The following is a 25,037-nucleotide window of genomic DNA, read 5'->3' on the forward strand; positions in this document are numbered from 1 at the left end:
ATTAAAACACTGCTGCTCCTGGGATTTAATTACAAAGCCTTTCACTTTAAAAGGAAAAGGTCATTAATAACATGAAAAATGTATACAATAGATTTTTTTGCAAATGTTTGTCAATGTAAGTTATTTTTGCATTCCTTACTTTCTGCAGAGTAAGCATTGTGCCATTATTCAAGCTGCTTTCCCTTGTCCCTTCTTTAGAGATTGAAACAAGATACTTTCCCAAGCTCTGTCTTTGTAGTTTTAATTATGTAGATATATAATATAGATTTAAAAATACATATTTTCTTACATAATTATATATTTATTATATGTGCTCAGCTCTAGGAAAAGTGCTTTTTAGAGCCTCAGCAGCCTCAGAGCTGTCTGAAATAGTTCAGAAGAGACCTTTTATCACATCACAACCCTTCCACTGGGAAGTGTTAGGGAAACCACTGGAATGTGGCACTCAGTGCTCTGGTCTGGTTGATCCAGCATTGGTCAGATGCTGGATCTTGGAGGTCTTTTGGAGCCTGAATGACTCTGTGATTCTGTCAATCAGAAATAACCATTTTTAAAGTACTTTGTGTAATCTCTGTGTTTTCTACAAGACACATAAGCCTCCAGAATTGATGCCTTGTGCAGGCTGCCCCAGAGCAGAGGCTGGACAGAGCTCCAGAATAAAGCAGGGATTTATTCACAGCATCTCCTCCATGGATGCACCTTGGGCAGCACCAGAGCCCAGCCAGGGCTGCACCCAAGATGAACCAAAATGGCCCCAAAATGCACGGCCGGGCACGGGCTCTGTCCCTGGGATCAGTTCTGCTCCATTTGCACCTTGCAGTTCATTGTCCCATTCCAGCTTTAGCCCTGCAGTCCCACCCTGCTTGTTTTTCTCTCTCCAGCCCACGGTGTTTGTGCTCCTGGGCTGAGATTTGGGTCATTTGTCCTTGGTGCCCAGCTGGAGCAGGAATTGTTTTGTCTCCCTGCTCTGTGCACAGAGCTCACCATCCCTGAATGTGAACCCAGACCCACACACTGAAGCAGCACAGAACCTGAAAAATAGAAAAGCTCAAAACTTAAAGCATCACTGAAGGCTCCAAGTCACATACTTAGAAATAAAAATACATCCATTATTCTTTTTAATTTTTTTTTATCTTTTAGCAAGAATCTTCCAGTTCCCTTCAGCATGACAAAAACCATTTTGATTTGTTGGTGCCGACAATTTATTTACAGACGCAGACAGGACGGGGCTGCTATGGAAAGTGTTAGGGGCTATTTATTTTTTCAGCATCAATCTCACTACATGATTATGATAATGGAAAGATGCTAACCCTCTGATTTTATAGATTCCCACAATTTGTGTGTTTCAGCTTTCAGAAGGCCGAGCCTGGACATCCAGTCCCCGCCCAACATCGGTTTGCGGCGCAGCGGGCAGGTGGAGGGCGTGCGGCAGATGCACCAGAACGCCCCCCGCAGCCAGATGGCCACCGAGAGGGACCTGCAGGCCTGGAGGCGCAGGGTGGTGGTGCCAGAGATCCCCCCCAGCTTGCTCAGGTCTGTCTGCAGCCTGCAGGGGATGCCTGCAGAGGGTGCCCAGAGCAGAGGCCAGGCAGAGTGCAAGAGCCGGGCAGTGCAAGAGCCTCACAGAGGCTACGGCCACCATGGACAATGGTCACGAGATTTTTTGGCAGATATAACTTTGGTCTATTTACATATCAGAGGTTAATTGTCCAATTACAGCTTTAGGTAATGAAATCATATCCCCCTAGTTTGCTTCTCCCCACAACTCACTTTTTGTTTATACCAGCTGCTCTTGGGCAATGCAAGAGCCTGGCAAAGGCTATGTCCATCATGGAGGATGGTCACAAGTTTTTTTGGCAGATAAAAGCTTGGTCTATTTGCATATCAGAGGTTAATTTTTCAATTAAGGCTTCAGGTAATGAAGTCATATTCCCCTAGTTTGCTTTTCCCTCAATTAATTTTTGTTTATACTTTTGTTCAACCCCCAACTGCTCTTGGACAGTGCAAGAGCCTGGCAAAGGCTATGTCCACAATGGATGATGGTCATGAAGTTTTTTGGGGAGATAAAACTTTGGTCTGATTGCATATCAGAGGTTAATTGTCCAATTACATCTTCAGGTAATGAAGTCATATCCCCTTAGTTTGCTTCTCCCCCCAGTTCATTTTTGTTTATACTTTTGTTCAACCTCCAGCTGCTTTTGGGCAGTGCAAGAGCCTGGCAGAGGTTACATCCACAATGGATGATGGTCACAAGTTTTTGGGCAGATACAACTTTGGTCTATTTGCATATCAGAGATTAATTGTCCAATTACAGCTTCAAGTAATGAAGTCCTATCCCACTAGTTTGCTTCTGCCCCAAATTCACTTTTGTTTATACTGTATAGGGCCTGAGACATCTGGTGTGACCTTGGTTTCCAGGCCCAGGAGGATTGTTTATTCTGACCAAAATTGAAGAGAGCTAACTAGCATTCTATATAGAATTCAGAGTTATGCACTAATCCAGTATGGAATCTGTAAAATATAAAAGCTACAACTTAAAGCAGCACTAGGGACAGCACAGCAGCTTGATTGTCTAAATTAAGTGCTGTTACATCAAAGGTAGAATGGATGCTGTTGGAATAGTTCAGTGTTGTGGGCAGATGTGCTAAAAACTCATAATTGTTAAGTCCATTCAATGAGAAGAAAAGGAAGTTGTCCAGTTGAATGATTGTCCCTTATTTCAATATTTTAAGTCATCTCCAGGCCAGCTAGGTCACCTAGATTCTTGCTTCCTCCAAAATAAAAGATACAGGTTGAAATCATTTCCATGGAAGAGTTGGGTGGGATTGTGCTCTCTGTGAGACTTTTGGAGGTGATGAGATGTAACCCCTTGAAATGCTAAACCAGTTGCTTTCAAAAATACTATTGCACACACCACAACATACTGTCAATATTGATCTCTGAAAAGGAGAATTAGTAGCTAAACATTTCTGTTTAAAGCTGCAGCCATTGGTGCTGCCACATCTCTGAGGGTTTTAAGAAGCATTCCCAGTGTTGGGAGGTAGAGTGATTGCAAATGGAAAAATGTGAATTAAAAACAAGGTTGAAAATGTAAATTATATTTTGATGTTTGGAAGGAAGACTTTCTTAGCACCCATATTTTTTACTGGTTTAGGATGGTTTAGAGTTAATTGAGCACCAATAACATCTGAAATGAAAAATTAAATGGAATTGGATGTGAGAGAGAATCCTCAAAGAGACCAGCATTGTCAAAACAGGTGCAGAATTCGATTTTCATGTCTTTCTTGTAGGAAACAGGAAGAATATCGGATTGCAAAAGGAGAAGAAGAGAGAGATCTTTATGCAACAGAGAATAAAAAGTCACTTGAGTCACTGGAAAAGGTACGTGGCAGCTTCTGGAAAAGTGAGCACTCTGTGCCCAAGGACAAGTGGTGGTGTGGAAAATGAAAGCAGAGGGTTCTGAATGGTCTTCCAAGGACTCTGATGATTCAGCTCCCAGTTACTGCAGGACAAGGCTTGGTTTATTTTTATGGATACCTGGAATTCTTTTTGCTTTCAGTCTTGCCTGCCTCTATGTGAGGTATCTGGGAGTAATTTTTGCAGGCAGGGTGGCTTTCAGGCTGTTCTGGTTTGGCTGCAGTTACTCAGTTACTGCAAGTCCTGCTGAAACACTGAGAGCATTCAAGGTCCTGTGCTTGAGGAATCACAGGTTATCTTGCTGTTCCTTGTCATTTTATTTTAGATAACGATATTTTGTGTGTGGGGAAACTTCTTCAGACCTCCCTCCTTTTAAGTGCATTTTTTATCACTTGTTTTGGTTTTGTGGGAGAGATTGGCAAGAAGGAAACATTGGTTATTGTGCTGTTTTTATAAGCTTGTTGCCTGATTTGCTGTGTCTTAGAGTACAAAACAATTTGACACAAGAATTCAACTGCAGGATCCCCTTTACTGAGGGGAGCTGGGGTTTGAAACAAAATGATCTTTAAGGTCCCTTCCAACCCAAGCCACTCTCTGTTTTTATAATTGTACATTGTAGGCAGTTATGTCTTGATCCTGTAAATACATTTATCAAGTGATGTGAATGAAGCTGTCACAGTAGTTTATAAAAAAAAAGAAGAATTTCTTAGAACAACTAATAAATCCTAAATTTGTAACAGCAAATGTTAAACTTTGGGCTTACCTGCAAGTTATTTCTTGTGAAAGAGAGTTTTAACTTCATCATGCTGTTTCAATTTTTGCATTCAGCAAAATATTTCTTTATTAAAATATATTTTTATTAAACTCCTGTCCTTTCCCTTCTTATAAATCAGAGTGACTCTGAATCTTCATTGATCCAATCCAAACGTCGACTGCACAGACGGAAATATTCCAACTACAGAACAAGGAAAAACATTGAGCAGCTGGAGTCTTCTGAGGAGGAGATGGACAACTGCTTGGGCTTGATAGAGCTGGTGAGTTCTCCTCTGAGTTTGGATTTTTGATCTTGAGTTGCTCAATAAATGAAATTTCATGTAGATGTGCCTTTTCTCTGTTCAACAAGCAAGCAAAAACCTCCACTCCTCCTTTTTCCAGGAAAAGTATTTCTTTAAGCATCATCATTGTGTTGCATTAATCAAGACAATATTTCCTGTCAGTTTATAAATGGCTCAACTGGTTTTGCTGAGAATGTTCTAAACCAAATCCACTGCCCATGTTCAAAAATCTGATGGACAGTTGGTTGGCTCCAGGTGACATTTGGAGTTTAGATGTGGTTTTAATGTTTTTCTATGGAAATTTTGAAGATTCTTGCAAATGTGATTCCTCTACAGGGTCTGTTGCTCTGACCTGAGGTGACACAGGGCTTTGTGGATAGCAGGAGCTTTTTGTTGTGTCTGATGTGTTATCAGACTGTAAATGGGTGATAGGACTGCCCTTGTCTTGCCTTGCCCACAAGGAAATAATTTTAAACTGGCAAAGGACAAGTAGAAGGAGCAGAGAAGCTCAGACTTGTTGGAGATGTCACTTTGTTAAGGAGGAGCAGTGAACAAAAGGAACATGTTCAGGAGATGAGGAAATCTTGCAAATAAGATGAGGACTGATTTTCCTTGGAAATGGGCTCTCCTTTCCTTTCCTCTTAATAAAGAATTTCATTGTATAAAAACAATAAATCCCTTAAATTGACTGTAAAGTTCAGTGAGTATTGCACTTTGATATTGTAGTGTATCATTGCACAGGGTATGAGCAGATTTTAGTGAGAGGACTCTCAGCTTTGTTACTCTGAAAATGACAATCAGTTGGACTAATTCAAACATTACAATTGGAATCTCATGGGATTTTCTCTCCTATTTTTATTTTTTTTTGCTTGGCAAAATACAACTTGACACATGAGCATTTTATCATACTAACTCAGTTATGAAAAACACATTTAAAACATTGTATTCATGCAAATAGTTGATGAGCAACAATCAAGAAATTAGTAAAGTCATAATGTATTTTGGTGTATCTCTACTGTGGCATTTAAATACATGCATGAATACTCTAATTAGTACTTGGCCAATCATTTGATGCTAAAAGGAGGGGGTGAACAAACCTCCTCAACTTGCAGAACTAATAAAAAAATTATAGAAAAGAAATCATAGTGACAGAACATGCCGTTGTTGTGTGTGGAGAGAAGATGTGATTGTTTTTCTTGATCTGTTCCTTTTGTAATATAAATTCTTCCCTGTCAGATTTTATTATGAACTTTGCATGGCCTGATTACTTTTATTTCCATTTTAACAACTTTTTACCAAACTTCTTAAAATTTGATAATATGGACAACATGTTTTTAAGTTCCAGACCCTTAAAACGTGGATTTGGCTTGAGTTTGTATTTTTAAATTTAGGAAGCTGAAGAAAGTGAGGGCTCTGGTTCTTCTGATGAAGAGGAAGAGTGGAGAAGTGACAAGAAAAGCAACAGTAATAGTTCTAGGTAAAGTGAAGAATCATATGCCATAATGAGTTTTACTTGAATTTTGACAAATTAAGAGTTGTATAAAAGCTCTGTTGTGCTTCTGAGGTGATCATTTAATAATAATAATCATATAAGGCAGAATTTGTATACTTCACTGACACATTATATTGTTATTTACTGTTCCATTTCACCAAAATATTTATATTTTTAATGTAACTCTAAGTCTCTCTGGTTGTTTGCTGTATGGCAAAGAGGGATAAGAGTCTGGAATATTTCTGTAGTGTGTTTTGGTCTGGTTTTGGAGGGATGAAAGATTTCACTTTGGAAATTTTTCCCCCAATTTTATTTGGGGAATTTTTTGGTTTTTTTTTTCTTGCTCTTAATTTTTTTTTTTTTTGAAAAATCTAAATTTTTAAAAGTTTTTGGTTTTATATAGAACTGTTACCGATAAGTTTTAATCATTTCCTTGTGGCTATTTTAGATACTCTTTTACTGTTCTTTAGTCTAGAAATAAAAAATACTCAGAGAGAATGCTGGTACTCAGAGATCCACTCTGGATGTGTAGCTGAGATTTGAGTAAGTGTGAAGAATTTAAGCAGCATTTGGTTCATGTTTTTTTTAGGGAGAGCTCCTAATAAGTCCAGAATTCCACTGCACAACTTTTTTGACTAAAATTACTGATTTTAGAATTCACCAGATTTTAGTTGTTTCAAGAAATACACTTTGAATTACTGGATTCTCCCAAAAATTCACGTTAAGCTCCGAGTGAAGTAATAGTTACAAGAGAGGCAAAGTGATTTTGAAGTTGTTGTCAACAACTCTTGCTGCCTGCTGTTTTGCTGAGTGAATTGAGCGTTGTGCAGCAGTGAGAGCTGGGCTGTTACTGGAATATGAATCCCAATATTCCCAGTTAGATTGTGCCTGGGCCAGTCTGACCCTCGCTGCTGGGCCAAAGGCAGCAACTGCGGTGTGTCACCCCAGAGATACCTTGGCTTGCTGGAGGTTGCAGCTGGGCACTGAACAAGTCCAGGCTTGTTAGGAACCCCGTTTACCTCAGGAGGAATGGCTTCAGGCGATGGTGAAGAGAAAAAGGAGAGGATTCTGCTGGAGGGTTTAATGTCCAGAGGTTTATTCCATGGTTACGGAGGTCTGAACGTGAGCAACTGCTCCAACAGAACCAGGACCGCATGGTCTGATCACCTTTTAAGCTCAGGGACAGGGGGAGGGGAGGGACAGGTGAGCCACCAAGCAGGTGAGAGGGGCAGGGTCTCAGGGGAAGATGACACCCAGACAGGCCAATGACCCCCAGGCCAGAGGGGCATCCTTTGACCAACCACACGATGCCTTGCTGGAATGTTCAGCCTGATTGACAGGACTCACTCAGCATGGGGGCAAGGGGGAAGGGAGAGAGGTATAGGCACACCTGGGGCAGTGACCTGGAAGGCCAAAATGGGACATTACAGCACACCACAACAGGCTGTGTTTGTGTTTCCCTGCCCTGTGCACAGCGACTCCTCGAGCAGGTACTCGGACTGGATCGCGGACGCCGGCATCAACCTGCAGCCGCCGGTGCGCAGCTCGCGCAGGAACGCGCTGCGCTACTGCAGCTCCTCCGAGGACGACGTGTCTGCTGAGAAATCCTCTCCTCCCAAGAGGAGGAGGAGGAAGAGGAGGAAAAAACCCAAACCTAAAAAGCAGGAGGAGGTATAATTTTCTTTTTGTTGCAGCCTGAGTAGGTGCTGGTGAAGTGCAGGGTAAGGAAGCAAAAAGGGTTTTTGTATGATATGCACAGATGTTTAATTCGGCCGTGTGGTTCAGGGCCAAGGCACACACACACGTTCAGGGTCCAGCTTTCTCTCCAGGGGCAGTACAAAGGTGAGGGACTGGCTCAGGAGCACCTCTGTTCACACATAGGAACAGGGGAAGGAGCCAGTGGAGTGTAGCTTAGGAGATGCCCCCAGGGCTATCGGGGCCTCTAGCTTGTCAGAGTGACCCCAAGAAAAGTTGGAAAGTCTCTTTTCCCAGCCTGGCAGTTGAAGGAGTCAGAGCTCTTCATCTCTCAGTCTCAAGGTTGTTTATTGTTCCTTATCTATAAAATTCTTTCTCCTGTCCAGCTGAGGTCCTCTCAGCAAGACAGTCCAGACACTCTGCCTGCCCCTGGGGCAGTGTTATCTTTTTATACTAAAAACTATGTGTACAATATTTACAGTTACTTTCCAATACCTATCACCTATATTAGACAGTGAGCTTCTACTCTAAACCAATCTAAAAGTGCCAACATCACAGCAGAGGATGGAGGCCAGGAAGAAAAAGGAGAAAGGCAGGACATGCCCAGATCCCTCCATCTTGTCCCCTGAATCCCCAGTCTAAAATCCCCAAAATCTACTTTTTTACCTTGTGATAACTTCACTGTCATTCTACTTAATTTGTCATGGCTTGCAGATCTTCATCTGAGGTTGGTAATTTGCTCCACAGGTCATAATCAAAACCACAGGGGCATTTTGGGCTCTGTGCCAGGGTCTCTGAGCCCCATGGCAGGGTCTGGGCTGCTCAGGACAGCCAGAGGGGTGTCCTAGGTCCTGACACAGAGCTTCCACACTTCTTTTTCTGCACAATCTTCATTTCTCTCTTAGGGGTTAGGTGTCTTCCTTAGGAACTGCTAAAATAATTGTTACTGCCATCAGCCAAGGATCCTTCTGTCAGCACACACAGGGAACCTGGGATTGGTTTGAGACCATTCCCAGTGTGAGGGATCTGCTGATTTGTAGGGAAGGATCTGCATTCCCAGTGAAAGTGCTTTCATTTTCCCAGTGAAAAGGGTTCTCAAGGTTGATGGTGTTAAAGGGGAAAAGAGTTTAATATATATCAGTACAGAATATCAAACTTCTCCCAAGGGATAGAACAAGGGGGAGGCTTTAAACTGAAGGAGGGCAGAGTTAGGTTGGATTGGATTAGGGAGGAATTCTTGACTCTGAGGGTGATGAGGTATTGGGTTGTGTTTTCCACATGTTGCCATGTCCCTGGAAATATCCAAGGGCAGCTTGGACAGGGCTTGGAGGAGCCTGGGATAAAGGAAAGAGTCCATGCTTGTGGCAGGGCATGGAACAAGATGGTTTTGAGATCTCTTCCAATCCAAACCATTCTGTGACTCTATAACTTACCTGTCTAATGCATAGGGGACACAGTCACATTGCCTGTAGCAATTTATACTTAGCTTTAATTTATTGAATTTTTTCATAAGTTACAATAATTACTCTATTTTAACCTACTGATATTTTAAAGTTAATTTAAATTAATTACCTTCAGTTACAATAAGTACTGTTAGCTTTTTCTGTCATAAAGGAGCAAACAAATTCTTTTTTTAAGCCTGGGGTAATTTTGATGCATTTGTTCTGTTTTTCTCTCTATCCTTTCACTTCTAAGTAGAATCAGTTTCTTGCAGCTTGAATAATTTTTAATTGGGTACTGAGACTGTCATACAAATTATAAAACTTTCTGCTAAGGCCTGCATAATAATGACTTGCTCACTCAAATCTCCAGATAGGAAAGGAATGTTTAATATTAGAATTACAAATACAGCTACAACTCAAACAAAGCCTTGGAGGAATTCTGCTAATGCTGTTTGGAAATACTGTAGATTAGTCCTTTATAAGTTAATCTGTTGTCTGCCAAACCAAAATGGAATGATTTGTTTAGAATTATGTCCATCCTGTCTGATTTTTGAAGGCTGATGCTGCAGCACAACCACTGAACTTGGAGCTGTCCTATGACTGGCACCCTCCAGTGTGGATCACAGACACGGCTCTGCGAAGGTCCCCCTTTGTCCCTCAGATGGGGGACGAGGTAGGAGCAAGGATTAAAACCTTCCAGTGCTTGTGATTGTTCTGATTGCTAAATTCAGGCAAACATTCACTGTTTGGGCTGGTTGGGGTGTTTTTTAGGTGATATATTTCCGACAAGGGCACGAGGCTTACATTGAAGCAGTGAGGAGAAATAACATTTATGAGCTGAATCCACACAAGGAGCCTTGGAGAAAAGTGGTGCTTAGGGTAGGTCTGCACTGAGGGTTCTGTGGGTGTGTAACAGAGCCTGTGACTGAGGAGTTTTGTCATTCTGTTTGCAAAACATGGATTTGGGAGGGTACTGATGTATCCCTATGGAGAAAGTGTGTGCAATTATCAGATTGTCTGCAGAATTCTCTGTGGGAAGCCAAATGAAAGATCTGTGTTAAAATCCTAAGGCTGTCCCACTGCCTTCCACTGAAATCTCAAATCTCGTTTTGCATGTGGGTACAGTTGCTTAATTCATGTTAAACTAACAGTTCTGTGCATGGTCCCTGAGACAGAACTTGCTGAAGCTGTTTGCTGTTACCTGTAGGATCAGGAATTGGTAAAAATTGTTGGAATCAGATACGAGGTCGGTCCTCCCACGTTGTGTTGCCTCAAGCTTGCCTTTATCGATCACGCCACTGGGAAACACACAGACAAATCATTTTCCATCAGGTATGTGCAGTTTTATTTCCATGAAAAGTGGTTAAGAATGTTTCTCTTCATCCTAAAGCCCTGAGGCACACGTGAGTGATGATTTTTTCTATCCAGATACCACGACATGCCCGATGTCATCGACTTCCTCATCCTGCGTCAGTTCTACGACGAAGCCCGGCAGAGGAACTGGCAGGCCTGTAAGTGTTTGCTGGGTGCTGGACTGAACAGTTTAGAAACCACAAATGTGTCCTTAGCTAATTGCTGCGTGTGCTGTTTGTAGGGTCAAGAGGCAGAAATTTGAACCTTGGAGGGACTGCAGTAGATGTAAATAAAGGCAATCCCTGTATTTATGTATCCAGACTGTTCTGTTCGCTTTATTATTTTAAAGCTAAATAAAAGATTTACATGTCAGTGAGTCTAGAACTTTAATTATGGAGAGGAATCAAGCAGTACAGTTATCAGAAGTTTTTGTGACGGCCTGTGGCAGCCCCAGAGTGAAATGCTGCTCTCAGCAGAGTGTCTGTGTTTGCTGCAGCCGACAGGTTCCGCTCCATTATTGACGATGCCTGGTGGTTTGGGACAGTGCTGGGTCAGGAACCTTACCAGCCTCAGTATCCAGACAGCCACTTCCAGTGCTACAGTGTCAAGTGAGTACACAGAGATTGGATTTGCAGTGTTATTAGAGTGCATTTGCTGTCACACAACTGCCTCATTGCTATGGCAATGTATAAATTGTTCACTTCAGTTATTTTACTCCTGGTATTGTCACTTTTGAATGGTTTTAAGTTGCTGCTGTAGCACAGTGTGGATATGTAATAGCTTGTGGCAGCTTGTTAATGAGTAGGAATTCAGTAAAAGCAGTTGTTGACCCCTTCACATTTCCTGTACTGAGTAGTTGTGTGTCCCTTCCACAAAGCAAGCAGTGCAGTTTTCTGTGGACTTTTAATTATTGGTCTGCACTGATAGTTGATTTGGGGATGCTGAATCTCCTCTGTGGCTGCTGACATCCTTAATGCCTCAAGTCCTCACACTTTGTCTTTCACATTGTGCCCCCTTTTCATATCAACAAACAGGCCTTGACACAAAGGAGGGGAAGGGTAAACAAAGATATCTCTGGACTTCAGTGCTCAGACTCAGGATACTGACCTTGACCTGCCCTGTCCAAACTGTCTGGAATTCACAGAATGGTTTGGGTTGGAAGGGACCCTGAAGACAGTCTTGTCTCACCCCCTTGCCATAGGCAGGGACACCCTCTGCTCTCCCAGGTTACTCAGAGCTCCAAACAGCCTGGCCTTGGACACTTCAGGGATGAGGGAGCCACAGCTGTGGGCAGCCTGTGTCAGTGCCTCGCCACCCTCAGAGTCAAGAGTTCCTCTGCAGTTTCTAATCTAACCCTTCCCTCCTACAGCTTAAGGCCATTCCCCCTTGTCCTTCACTCCATTGTGAACATCTCTCTCCAGCCTTCTTGTCACCTCCTTTGTGCACTGAAAGGATAAATCTGGGATTTTGCTTGGTTTGGTTTCTCCCAGCAAGGGAGGGACTGTAAGGAGAATAAACAGTGAATATTCAATATTCCTATTTCCATCATGCCCAGAGATAATTCCCATGTCACAGTTTAATTGTTGGAGGACTTCTTAATTGTTTTTTCACTCAAAGGCTTTTGAACCTGTTGCTCGCCACAAAGAAGTGAAATTTTACAGCTAATAGACAATCCACTGAGACTGCCAGGGCTGTGTTACATGTTTTGGTTCCTTGTCTCATCTACTTTGTCTTCTCTCTCAATGATTTTCCTTGGTGGGAAGGTTGAAGTAACTCCCAGACTGAAATTCTTGCTGTTAACCTTCCCTTCCATACTCCATCCATTCCCTGTGTTTTGTTGTGCCACAGATGTTCCTTAGGAGCAAGTTCAGGTGGGCTTTGGATTTTTCTTGGCCAGTTCCAAATCCAGTTTCCAGTCATGAACAAAAGCCTGGTGCCAATTTCCTGAGCTCCTTTCTCCTGTGAGACCTAAAGGATATTTCAATATTTTAATGCACCAGCCTTTACCAGAAAAGTCTAGAGCTGCTTTGAAGGAAGGAATGCTGTGTTCCTTAAGATCCTTTCCCAAAAGGACTTAATTCTGTCTGGCTCTTCTTGAGCAGAATCCTAGGATATGTCTATGAAAATATCTGGAGTGTTTGGCAGTTATATATAGATTTTGTGACTTGGCTGGATCTGTTGCTGTTTTTGTCACACTTACTTCAGTTTATCACTGTTAGTTTTGTATGGAAAAGAAATGAATTGAAGATAATTTTAATTTTTTTTGTTATTTAATTGGCAAGACAATAATAGGTGTTGGTGTAGAAGCAGTTTCATTTATTATAAAGTTGCATTACCTGGATGAGTGGAACTTAAGCAGAACTAAGTGGGGCTTAAGCTGTGCTGAACTCTTGATAAAGTCTTACATGCAAAATGATGAATTAATATTTCCATTTGTGAATATCAACAGCTTGTGAAGTATTGTACAGTAACTGGGGAGGAGAACTGATCAACCTTTAGGACTCTTAATTTATAAAAATCCAACAGACTGAATGATCCAAGTGTTCCAAAGCATTGGGAGATCCAAAGCAATGGAGAGCTGCTCTGGCCAGAGCAGAGGTTTAGTTACAGAATACTCTGAGCATGATCATTGCAGTTTGCAGTTGGTTTGAAATAAATGCACAGGAGGCATTAGAGCAAATATCTGAGTTTATTAATGCATCAGAAGTAGACTTAGGAATTTGGAGAGCTCTGACAGGAAACTGCTGGCAAAGCTCTGGAGGGAAATTGGTGAAGTGCAGTCTGATCTATTGATATCTGGGATGTGCTTGTAATAAGAAATAAAAAAGGGAGAGAAAGGATTAACCCAGCTGTAGGAAGGATCCAGCACTCCATCTGTACAGGGCACTTCTGCCTGTCTGCATCAGTGAGGTGTGAGGCTGATCCTGTCAGACATTTCTTGCCTTGGACATAGCAAAATTTATTGGCATTTTATGTCTTTTTAAAAACATGTAAAAATCTGCCCAAATGTGGTGGGATTTGGAGAGTTCTCAGAATGATCACACACCTTGTAGTTCAGTCTCACAGTGAATACCAGATCTATCAAGAGCACCTGTCTTACTTTTGGTTTTTCTTGAACCTTAATTAACTTCAGTTTCTTCATTTTATATTTATTCTTTTCTTTGTCTTACTGCCCTCTGCCTCATAAATGGAAGTGCTAACATGAAATGTCTCACTTCCTGTTCTTCCCTCATCCATGGACTTGCACAACTCCTGCCATGATCAGCAAAAAAATCTCCTGTGTTTTTTCTCAAATATTCCCCTTGATGTTATCTCACTTTTCCAAATGTGCAGCTTATTTTTCTTCATCTTCTTGATACAGGCTTTGTAAAATTGATTTATGTATTGGGTAAGTTGCATGCATCAAAATCAGGAGCACAATTTTAACCTGAAATTGATTATGAAGAATCAATTTTTGCTGATTGCAAACCAATGCCTTTGTTTCTGTACATGTTTATACAGAGTATTTGTCAATGCCTACAAATAGCTGTAATTTAAATACAATGCTTATAGCTAAAATTCAAGTATGTTTGCAGTCAAAGTAAATTTTGTATATTTTTTTACTTGGTGAACAGATGGGACAATGGTGAAATTGAAAAGCTGAGCCCGTGGGACATGGAACCAGTCCCTGATAATGGTAGGTAAAAACCCCTTAATAAAACTTAATTTTAGTAAGTTTTATAAAAGTTTTTTAAATAAAGCTTAATATGCTTCTCTCTCTTTCCAGTTTCTTTGTTTCATGCAGATGACTTCTGTCTTAAAGACAATATTGATTCAGATTTAGTGAAATAATTTGAATACACCTATATTTTTTTCCTTTTGCATCTTCAGAGCAATTTTTAAAAAAGTACTTTAAATGTGTAGCTCTGACTTATGGAATAAACCTGCTACTTCCAAATGGCAGATTTCAGAAAACATCTCAAGTTTCAAACTAGGAATTTGTTGTAGTGTACCATAATACAAGGGGGATGTAAGAAGACAATAAATAAAATCATTTCCAGTCAGCAAACCCTTACTGCACATAGTTTAAAACCAACAATTTATAAAGTTTGCTGGTCAAATCCAGATTATCTGTAAATAAAAGAGTGGAATTTGTGGTTTGTCTTAATGTTTCACTTTTCCAGTACTTGTCAGTACCAGCTGGGAGGGGGGAGGAATGTTTGGGAGATACTGAGGAAGTAGTTACTGAATAAGCTGTCAGAAAGGTAATAAACTTAATTCAAAACTGCAGAAAAACAGTATTTTAAACATTTTACTGTTTGTATCCATTTTGTATAATTTTTTTCCCCACAGCCTTAGCATTAAACTCTATTTCAAGGCAAGAATTTTTTCGTCAGTTGCACGCACACAATAATTTAATAACTGTGAGTGCTCAACAATTTATCTTGTTCTCACTCCTTCCCCATTTGCTGTCTGCAGTTGATCAGCCTGAGGAATTGGGAGCAAGTGTGTCAGTGACCCTGGAGGAGGTGGAGAAGCTCCTGTACAAGCCCCAGGAGGGGGAGTGGGGGATGAAGTCCCGGGACGAGGCCTGTGAGCGGATTATCCGCGGCATTGATCAGCTCATGACCCTTGGTGAGTGTGAGCTGAGCATCAGCTGCTTTTCTCCTCATGGTACATTTATAAACAGCCTGGAATATCCATGGCATCCTTTAAAAATTCATAAAGTCATAAAGTATTTTAATGAGAAAATGTTCTTCTGTGCAGCTCTTGGTGTTTGTACTGAGATCTCTGATTTTGTGCATCATTGGTTTTTAACATCCATCTCATTTGTCATGGACCTGCAGGCTTTGAAATAAAATCCCAGAATGGCTTGGGTTGGGAGGAACCTGAAAACCAGTCCAGTTCCTGCCATGGGCAGGAATATTAATCTCTCTTTGATTTTTCTTCTTTTATTTTTCTTCTTTTCAATATGCTTATTCAACTCCAAATCTGAAGCCACATCTTGATATGAAACAGTTTTCTAGGTCATTATCCTCAGAAATGGCATCAGAAATGGGAGATGTGGAGTGCTGGCATATTGCAGAAATCAAGGATGATCCTAAGAATCATCAGGAAGAGGATCATGAACTTTGCTGAATCCAAAAGTGCCCTCATAGTGCTTTATAACTTTGGCAGTGTGTTGTGCCACAAGGGAATGAAATGAAAATGTTACCAAGGCTTTCCCTCACAAAGGTTTAGGGAGGTAATCAAAAGGAGAAGGAAGAAAAAGGGAAAACACAAAAAAGAGAAATTGCACCTCTTCCTGCACTAAAAAGAGTAGCCAAGGCCAGGAGAGTTGTAGAATCATGGAATGGATTGAGTTGAAAGAATCTTAAATCCCATCCAGTGCCACCCCAGCCATGGCAGGGACACTTCCCACTGTCCCAGGCTGCTCCAGCCCCAGTGCCCAACCTGGCCTTGGGCACTGCCAGGAATGCAGGGATGGAATTCCATCCCGGCCCTGTCCACCCTCCCAGGAACAATTCCTCATTCTCAGTCTCCCATCCAGCCCTGCTCTCTGTCAGTTTGAAGCCGTTCCCTGTGCTGTCCCTCCATCCCCTGGAAATTGTCTCTTTCCTATCAGCTCCTTCAGGCCCTGCAAGGCCAGAAATGAAGTCAAACAGTAAAATGTTGCTGTTGTTGCTGTTTTTCACCAGACATCTCAGCAGCCTTTGCTGGCCCTGTGGACCTGTGCACGTACCCCAAGTACTGCACGGTGATCGCGTACCCCACGGACCTGACCACCATCCGCACCCGCCTGGCCAACCGCTTCTACAGGTGAGTGCTGAATTCCAGCTTCTGCAGTGAGTGCTGAATTCCAGCTTCTGCAGTGAGTGCTGAATTCCAGCTTCTACAGGTGAGTGCTGAATTCCAGCTTCTGCAGTGAGTGCTGAATTCCAGCTTCTGCAGGTGAGTGCTGAATTGCAGCTTCTGCAGTGAGTGCTGAATTCCAGCTTCTGCAGTGAGTGCTGAATTCCAGCTTCTGCAGTGAGTGCTGAATTCCAGCTTCTGCAGTGAGTGCTGAATTCCAGCTTCTGCAGTGAGTGCTGAATTCCAGCTTCTGCAGTGAGTGCTGAATTCCAGCTTCTACAGCTGAGTGCTGAATTCCAGCTTCTACAGCTGAGTGCTGAATTCCAGCTTCTACAGCTGAGTGCTGAATTCCAGCTTCTACAGCTGAGTGCTGAATTCCAGCTTCTACAGCTGAGTGCTGAATTCCAGCTTCTACAGCTGAGTGCTGAATTCCAGCAAGCTGGCACCCCTGCTCTGAGCAATCCACCATTTCAAACCACCCAATGGGAAAAAACTCCCTGCAGTTACTTTAAATTCAGATTTTGAAGTGCTGTCCTTGAGTTACGTTGAACGTGAAGAAGGTTAAGCTGTTGCTATTTTCAGAAATGAGCTTAAACACAAGAGGTGAAATGTTAAATATAAACAGCAGCATTTTAAATGATAAAAACTTACAGAGGAGATAGAGGGAAGAGTGTAATGATGGCAAAGCTGTGGTTTGCTGGATGTGCTGGTCAGCCATAGCTTGAATATAGATCTAAGTATATTCTTCATCTAGACCTGCATTCAGTGTGTCTGTGTGTCTGAAGAGGCATTAATAGTGATTTTCCTCCTGTATAAGATGGAAAAAATATTTTGGGAAATAATTGGAACTTCTGTAGGTGAAGAACTGCAGACTCGGGGTATCTCTGCTTCAGAGGTATAAAGAAGTGGGAAAATGAGTTGTAAAAATGAAATTACACGTTTGTGGCAGCTCATTTCTACCAAGTTGTAATTTCAATTTGTAGCAGTTTCTCAAATCTTATTTTTAAGATTTTACATCTGTCATTTTACAGGGGGCACTGTTTTCAGTGGTCAGTTGGCCTCAAAGCAAGGTCTTTAAGGGAACACAGAAAGAAACATCATATCTTAAAAATGTAATTGGACAAAGCTCTTGTCACTCCTTTTTAATTGCTTGTGCTTTGCATTTATACATTAAAAGTTCCTCAGATATGTCTCAACTTGTGTTCCATTTCTCAGGCCTTTGTAACAAGCAGCTTCTGATATTTCCAGAAGAAATGTGATCATTTAGAGTAGTGATTAAATTATATTTTCCCCCCTCCTTTTGAATAAATCAAACGTAAGCTTTTTAAAATGATTGTGTTTTTTAAAGAATCCAGGAAATCCACAGTCCTTGGGATGATTTCAGTGATATTTTGTGATTTAGGGGTAACAAATGCTGGTGCTTACTTGGCCAGCTGCATTAACTGAGTTTTTATGTGCCAAACTGCCCAACTCATGATTAATAATGAGTTGGGAAATGAGTGATGAAAGCTGTGCATTGCTGGTTCTGCTTCCTTGGGTTTTCCATGGAAAGAAGTTTGAGACTGCCCTGAAGGGCCATAAAACAGAGGACATCTAAATCTAAATGGAGAGAAAACTACAGAGATTATAATTTTTGCTGGTTTTAAGCTTTTCTGTAGTATTAAAGGTGCAATATTTTCTAATTTGAAGGAGAATTTCAGCATTGGTTTGGGAAGTGAGATACATTGAAAGCAATGCCAGAACCTTCAACGAGCCTGGGAGTGCTATTGCCAGAGCTGCAAAAAAAATCACCACCCAGCTCCTGAAGTTTATCAAGTAAGTGGCATTTTAATCTAAATAATGCTTGAATCCTGGTGCTTTTGAAGAGAGGAATGTAAAAACAGCTCAGGATCCCTGTGTGGTGAGCTTTGATTTTCAGTGCACTTGGGAGGACAGGTGTCTCATTCTGAGTGTTACCTTAAACACTAGCATGTTTAGCTTGGAGGCATTTTACCTTTTTTCCTGGAGTTACAGACCCAAAGTGTCACTTGAGATTGAGTGTGTTAAGTAGCTCAGCCTGTAAAATGTGATTTCTGTGCTGTCCTGTGTACAAGTTCCTGTTGGAGCTTGTCTGACTTAATTGAAAAGTTAAAATAAACTGAGAGGTTTATTTAGAAATAAGTTTGGGCAGCCTTCCTGCAGCTGGGCAGGCCCCTTTCAAATCCCTAATCCTGATTTTTTATATTCTGCTTAATGCTCAGTTCCTGTCTTCCCTTTAATATGGACCACTTGGTTGTGGCTGAGTTGAATTTAGGAAATAACAACATTTCTGCTATTCCAATAACAGAGATTTAATTGCATTGCAGTGACCAGGACTGTACAAATATTTTTGAATTATGTAGCACAACAGATGATGAGCAAGATTGTCATGATGCTGATCTGGTAAGTTGTGGGTTTTTTGTGGAAAATTCCAGTAATTTATGGTGGTAAGAAAATACCAACAACCTTCAAATATTGTTGGTAAAATTGCTGAGTTATATACATAGCTAATACAAACATGGGCTATATTAGGAATTTTTATGACTGTTTAATGTCATTATATTATATTATATTATATTATATTATATTATATTATATTATATTATATTATATTATATTATATTATATTATATTATATTATATTATATTATATTATATTATATTATATTATATTATATTAATAATATATATTGTTATTTTATGTCATTTATTAGTGAATTGCATTGCTGGTAATATTTAGTGACTGAAGTTCAAAGCTGTTGAGTAACTTCTAATTGCAATTTCTGATGGTGGTTTTTCCTTTTCTCAAACCACTGAAGATTCCAGACTCCAGCTCTTGTCCTTATCTAGGATATTGCTTTCCAAATCTCCCAGATGCTGTGGTGTATTTTTTATCCTCATCTTTTGAATTAAGAAGAAAATTTAATTTTACCACAGTTTCAAATCTAATGACAGTTTTAACCTCCATCACCTCTTTTTTACCTATATCACTTTAAGATAATTGATTTTATTTTGTGCAGGATGATGAAAAATGTGTTCCAAGAACATCATACAGAAGAAGAAAAGTGAGTTGGCCAATCTTTACCTTATAACCCAAATCAGGTTGAATTTTTTCTTGCTGTATTCCAGTAATATTTTCCCTAACTTCTTTTCCCCCTCAAGGGACGGGGCTTAAAAAAAGGGAAAAACCTGAAAAGTGGCTATGATGAAAACTGCTGGAAGAAGCAGTGCATGGAGCTGGTGAATTTAATTTTCCAGTGTGAGGATTCTGAACCTTTCAGGCAGCCAGTTGATTTGGATCAATATCCTGTAAGTTGTACTTGATAACCTTAATAGATTCTTCTTTTCTTGCTGTGCCTTGTAAGGGGATTATTTTAGAAAAATCTGTCTTTTCTTAATTAAAATGAGTATCTTGAAGGTCTAAAATCTGTTTCCTGAGCCTGAGCTATGAATTTGATTTTTTCCCTCTTTTTTTAGCTGTTCATGGTAATCTTACTACCCCCTCAATCTCTTTCTCCCTCTAAAAACCCAACAAATTTAATCTAAAGGAAAAAAGAAATTCTTTACAGCACATAACTTCTCCTGGTAACTCCATATTTTAAGTCTCACTTCAGGGTTTAAAAACATCTTGAGGTTCTCTAAAAAACAAGAATGTGAGAGAAAGAGAGCTTGAGGTGTTTTGATGGGGATTGATTTGGGGGTTTTTGTGTGGTGGTTGTGTTTTGGGGATTTTTTTTTTTTTTGCTGTTTTTTATAATAGATCTGTTGTTTCTCACAGTAAAATTCATGGGATAATGAAAAAGGAGATTTTAAATCAAACTGTCTCAGCAAAAGTGTTTCTTTCTGCTGTGGTGCTTCCTTTTTCACTGCTGCTGAAGATAATTGTGTAATTTTAGCTACTCCAAAATGCCAAATGAAATTCAAAAGATTTTTTTTCCTTGATACTATCACAGATTTTTTTTTTCATATTTTTTATAGGATTACAGACATATTATAGACACTCCAATGGATTTTGGTACAGTGAAGGAAACCCTGGAAGCTGGGAATTATGACACTCCAATGGAACTGTGCAAAGATATCAGACTGATATTCAGTAATGCAAAATCTTATACTCCAAACAAAAAGTCAAAGGTAGCTGTCACTATCTGGGGGTTTGTGAATGAAATAAATCTTATTTTGCAATTTGTTTATCAGTACTTTTGATAAAGCTGCTGGCTGGGTAAATAGTGGGGAGAAATAGAAGAAAAATATTTAATATGTAATTTTCTGTTTATTTGGTGTTACACACAACTGTTTGTGCTTTTCCTATTGCTTTTTTATGCAGTTTTTAATATTACAAATATTAATCTTGGATCAAAGGCTCTGTTTTTAATAGAAAGCACTTCCTTACCCAGATTTACAGTATGACCTTGAGATTGTCAGCACTGTTTGAAGAGAAAATCCGAAGGATTGTTTCAGATTTCAAAAATGGGCAGAAACAGAATGAGAAGCTAAGGAGAAACCAGAGGTACAGCAGAAGATTCAATAATCAAAGCTCAGTGCAGCAGCCCACCAAAATGCTCAGGTAATCAAATCATAAAGGTATAAAGATCTATCTCAGCTGACTGATACTCATATGGACTCTCACATTTAGTCTGTGAAGAGAAGAACAACTGATTTTTTTAAATGATTTATAACCCCAGTGAAACTATTTATAATTTTCATGCAGTAGAAAGAATATGTTAAAAAAACAGGGACTTTTTATAGTGTAAAACTGAGAAATACCTGGAGACAGAAGGATAGAAAAGGGTGAGTTTTTCTTTAATATTTGAATCAGAAAATCAATATTTAGCTAAAATAATGAGGAGTGAAACAAAGATTACTTTCTGGATATATTACAAACATGAAAATCTGCATTAATTACATATTTTGTTACATACAGAATACAGTCAGTCCTATGGAATTTCTAGAAATTGTCACTTGCTGTAGCTTTCAGTTAGGAGCCAGATTTGCCTTTTCTCTTGAAGGCAAACCAAGCTTTTGACACAATTGCTGTTTGACATGATTAACTCATTTTCCTAATTTGCATGTGGAACAGAATACAAAAGCTAAATGTGGTAAATTACTGACACTGAACTTCTCCCTTCTGCTGCTGTCCAGCCTTCCTTCTCTGGCAGGGAAAGGGCAAGAGAAGAGTTTTAATTTTAAAAAAATTTTAAAAACCAGAAAAAACCCCAAACAAACAAAAAAACCACCCCAAACTTAATTTTAAAACCCCCAAACCTAATTTCATGGGATTACTTTTATATTTTAAAATAACCACCCACCAGGACAGGCAGAAGTTGTCTTTTGAATCTCATTTGTGCTCACATCTGGAGAATTGTGTGGGATTGTTCAGTGGGGCACAGCAGAAGTGAGGTTTGGGATAACAGAAATTACCTTGTGCACCTGGATGAATGTCTGAAAACCTGCAATGTAAAGAAAAAACTGACAAAAAACCAGTTCTGTGGGTGAAAATAATGGATTGAGCAGGATGGCAGGCAGCACTCAGGCTGTGGAGATAAGGAAGGATCAGTTTAGTGAAATTTTCTTTATTTTAAATCGTGAACTGTAGGGTTCCACCTTCTGTGTGTGTTGGGAACTTGGTTTATTTGGAATAATAATAACAACAACAATAGTAATAATAGTAATAATAGTAATAATAGTAATAATAATAATAATAATTTGCCTGTATAGCATTTAGTTGGAGGCTCATGTGCACCTAACCAGAGGCTGGGAGTCCAGCAGGAATTGAGGCTGCTGCAGTGGAAATGAGAGAACATGAATTGTCTGGGGGACATCCACCATTAAATTCTGTTTCTCAGAGCAGACAGAGATTGTCTCCTCTTGTGTGACTGCCTAGGACTGCAGACTGTTATTTAATCAAAGTAAATGTTTTTAATGTTTAGTAAATGTTCATGTTTATCCTTGCCAGAGGTAAAACTGTCCCACACCACATTAGCTCATAAAAAGCCTTCCTAGAAATAAAAAAGTGAATTAAATGTTGTTGTCTTCTCTCTCCTACTTCCACTCTCTAGAAATCTGAAGCAGAAGCCACTCAAGTCTCAGGCCAAACTTGAATCTGAGCAGGAAGATGCTTTTGCTCAGCCTACCTCAAGCAGAGCTGCCTGTGTCACAAGCCATAAACCCAACCCTGGCTCCTACCAGCACAGCTCCTCAGGAGAATCCTCAGACTCTGCCTGCCTGGCATCCTTTGAGAGGAATGGGAAAGCCAGATCCACACCTCTGGCCAATTGTTCTGCTTTGTCATCAGGTCAGCATTTACAATTGCTGCAATACGAGCTTTGTGTTTTTAATGTGAATTTTTTTCCACAAGGTTGAGGGTTTTTGTGTGAGGCACAGTTTTGTGTTTTACTGGATTTTGGACACTTAGATTATTTACAATGAATGTTATAAAAGTATTTGTGTACTATATATTTTTTTTTTTTTGCTTTGAAATAGTATATTTACTATATATACTATTTGAAATAGTATGTAGTAAATTTACTTTTATTAATGAAGAAATGTGTCAACAGAAGAGCATAGAGTGTTTGATGATTGCTGTTGTATGCCCATATATGTATATTTATATTATATAAAACTTTTAATAGAGTATTTGATAATTGATTCGATATAAAATATAGGTATGCCCATATATGTATGTGTATATATATATTATATTAAACTTCTTACAGAGTATTTGATAATTGATTCTATATAAAATACAGGTTGTATGCCCATATATGTATATATATAAAATAAATATATATACCTATATATATTTTTTATATATGTTATATTAAACTTCTTATAGAGTATTTGATAATGGATTCTATATAAAATATAGGTATGCCCATATATATATATATAAAAAAAATTATATACCTATATATATATTATATATGTTATATAAAACTTCTTATACAGTATTTGATAATTGATTCTATATAAAATACAGGTTGTATGCCCATATATGTATATTTATATTATATAAAACGTTTTATAGAGTATTTGATAATTGATTCTATATAAAATAAAGGTATGCCCATATATGTATATATAATATATATACCTATGTATATATGTTTTATATATGTTATATAAAACATTTTATAGAGTATTTGATAATTGATTCTATATAAAATATAGGTATGCCCATATATGTATATATATGAAATATATATATATATATACCTATATATATTTTTTAATATATGTAATATAAAACTTCTTATAGAGTATTTGATAATTGACACTATATAAAATACAGGTTGTATGCCCATATATGTATATTTCTATTACATAAAACTTCTTACAGAGTATTTGATAATTGCCATTATATAAAATACAGGTTATATGCCCATATATTTATATATATGTTATATAAAACTTCTTATCCACAATTAGCAAATGACAGAAATTCCCTGACACTTTAAAGCTTTCCCTTTTCCCCTACACCTCACCTTGAAAAAATTCAGCTTATTTCAAAGAATAAGAATGCAAGTTCTGGTAAAATCTGTTAGAAAATGTTCTGTGCTTTGGGGTTTTTTGTAAACATGCTTTTCACTTAAATCTGGTGTTAGAAAAGAGCTGTTTTATTTTAATTGAAGTTTTAATACAGGTTTAAGAAGCTTCCTGTCACTGAACACTGTATGAATATGGATTTTGTTGAGATATCAGTTTGATATTCAGGCAGGAGAATGCATTTTAAGATAATGTGAGAAAATTCTGAAGATTCCAGGATCAGCAAAATGTAACTCTTAACTGGAAGCTGTTTAGAATTCTAACTGCCAATTGCTTTTTTTTTTAACAGAGAGTGAAATAGAAGGTTCTGGGGTTTCTTCATCTTCTTCCTCTTCATCTTCATCCTCCTCAAGCAGCTCAGAAGACAGCAAAGGCTGTGCTGGGGCTCCTGTGTCCCCCTCTCCCCTGCCCAACGGGGTGTGCAGGAGGAACAGCAGCCGCAGGCTGACCCGCAACCGAGCTGCTCAGAGGAAACAGACAGGTGGGGCCAGGAGTGCCTTGTCAACAGCAAGAAAAATCCTAATTATTTTATTTATATTTATAAAAAATAACTGAGTGGAGCTAGCATTTTTTAAATTGTTTTATGTGTAAGATACTCTTCTTTTTTTACTGATGTGTGACAGTGTTCACAGGGGTCCGAGGATGAGGGAGGAGACGAGGATCTGACTCCATGTTTCAGAAGGCTGATTTATTATTTTATTATTTTATGATATATATTATATTAAAACTATACTAAAAGAATAGAAGAAAGGATTTCATCAGAAGGCTAGCTAAGAATAGAAAAAGAAGGAATGAATAACAAAGGCTTGTGTCTCAGAGTCGAAGACAGCTGACTGTGATTGTCCATTAATTAGAAACAACCACATGAGACCAATCCCAGATGCACCTGTTGCATTCCACAGCAGCAGATAATCATTGTTTACATTTTGTTCCTGAGGCCTCCCAGCTTCTCAGGAGGAAAAATCCTAAGGAAAGGATTTTTCAGAAAATATAATGGCCACACTGGTGCTAATTTTGAAGCTCTCAGATAACTACCTTCAACTTCTTAAAAGATTTTTTCATGACTAGGGAAAGGGCAGAAACCCAGAGCTGGGTGAGAGGGAATGACTTGCAACATATCTTAAGAAAAAAACAAAACCAGAATGTGCAACCACATGAATCTGAAATTTATGACAGCAAAAGCACCTGACT

The 25,037-nt window shown here is 39.2% G+C and overlaps 1 protein-coding gene across 1 annotated transcript in view; it reads left to right on the top strand.

The window, feature by feature from the left end:
• Window positions 1–25,037, top strand: part of BRWD1 (bromodomain and WD repeat domain containing 1) — a 48,628-nt gene that overhangs the window by 17,826 nt on the left and 5,765 nt on the right. Inside the window, exons 19-39 of the mRNA XM_058045070.1 lie at window positions 1,350–1,533; window positions 3,291–3,381; window positions 4,311–4,451; window positions 5,864–5,949; window positions 7,440–7,635; window positions 9,658–9,774; window positions 9,873–9,980; window positions 10,309–10,433; window positions 10,530–10,612; window positions 10,951–11,062; window positions 14,069–14,130; window positions 14,913–15,068; window positions 16,133–16,253; window positions 17,976–18,101; window positions 18,632–18,707; window positions 19,325–19,369; window positions 19,467–19,613; window positions 20,283–20,435; window positions 20,699–20,868; window positions 22,361–22,596; window positions 24,136–24,327. Coding sequence (XP_057901053.1) covers window positions 1,350–1,533; window positions 3,291–3,381; window positions 4,311–4,451; window positions 5,864–5,949; window positions 7,440–7,635; window positions 9,658–9,774; window positions 9,873–9,980; window positions 10,309–10,433; window positions 10,530–10,612; window positions 10,951–11,062; window positions 14,069–14,130; window positions 14,913–15,068; window positions 16,133–16,253; window positions 17,976–18,101; window positions 18,632–18,707; window positions 19,325–19,369; window positions 19,467–19,613; window positions 20,283–20,435; window positions 20,699–20,868; window positions 22,361–22,596; window positions 24,136–24,327 — 2,727 coding nt within the window. The remainder of the gene's footprint in view (window positions 1–1,349; window positions 1,534–3,290; window positions 3,382–4,310; window positions 4,452–5,863; window positions 5,950–7,439; window positions 7,636–9,657; window positions 9,775–9,872; window positions 9,981–10,308; window positions 10,434–10,529; window positions 10,613–10,950; window positions 11,063–14,068; window positions 14,131–14,912; window positions 15,069–16,132; window positions 16,254–17,975; window positions 18,102–18,631; window positions 18,708–19,324; window positions 19,370–19,466; window positions 19,614–20,282; window positions 20,436–20,698; window positions 20,869–22,360; window positions 22,597–24,135; window positions 24,328–25,037) is intronic.

The sequence above is a fragment of the Melospiza georgiana genome, chromosome 2 (assembly GCF_028018845.1).
Source record: "Melospiza georgiana isolate bMelGeo1 chromosome 2, bMelGeo1.pri, whole genome shotgun sequence".
Taxonomy (NCBI): domain Eukaryota; kingdom Metazoa; phylum Chordata; class Aves; order Passeriformes; family Passerellidae; genus Melospiza; species Melospiza georgiana.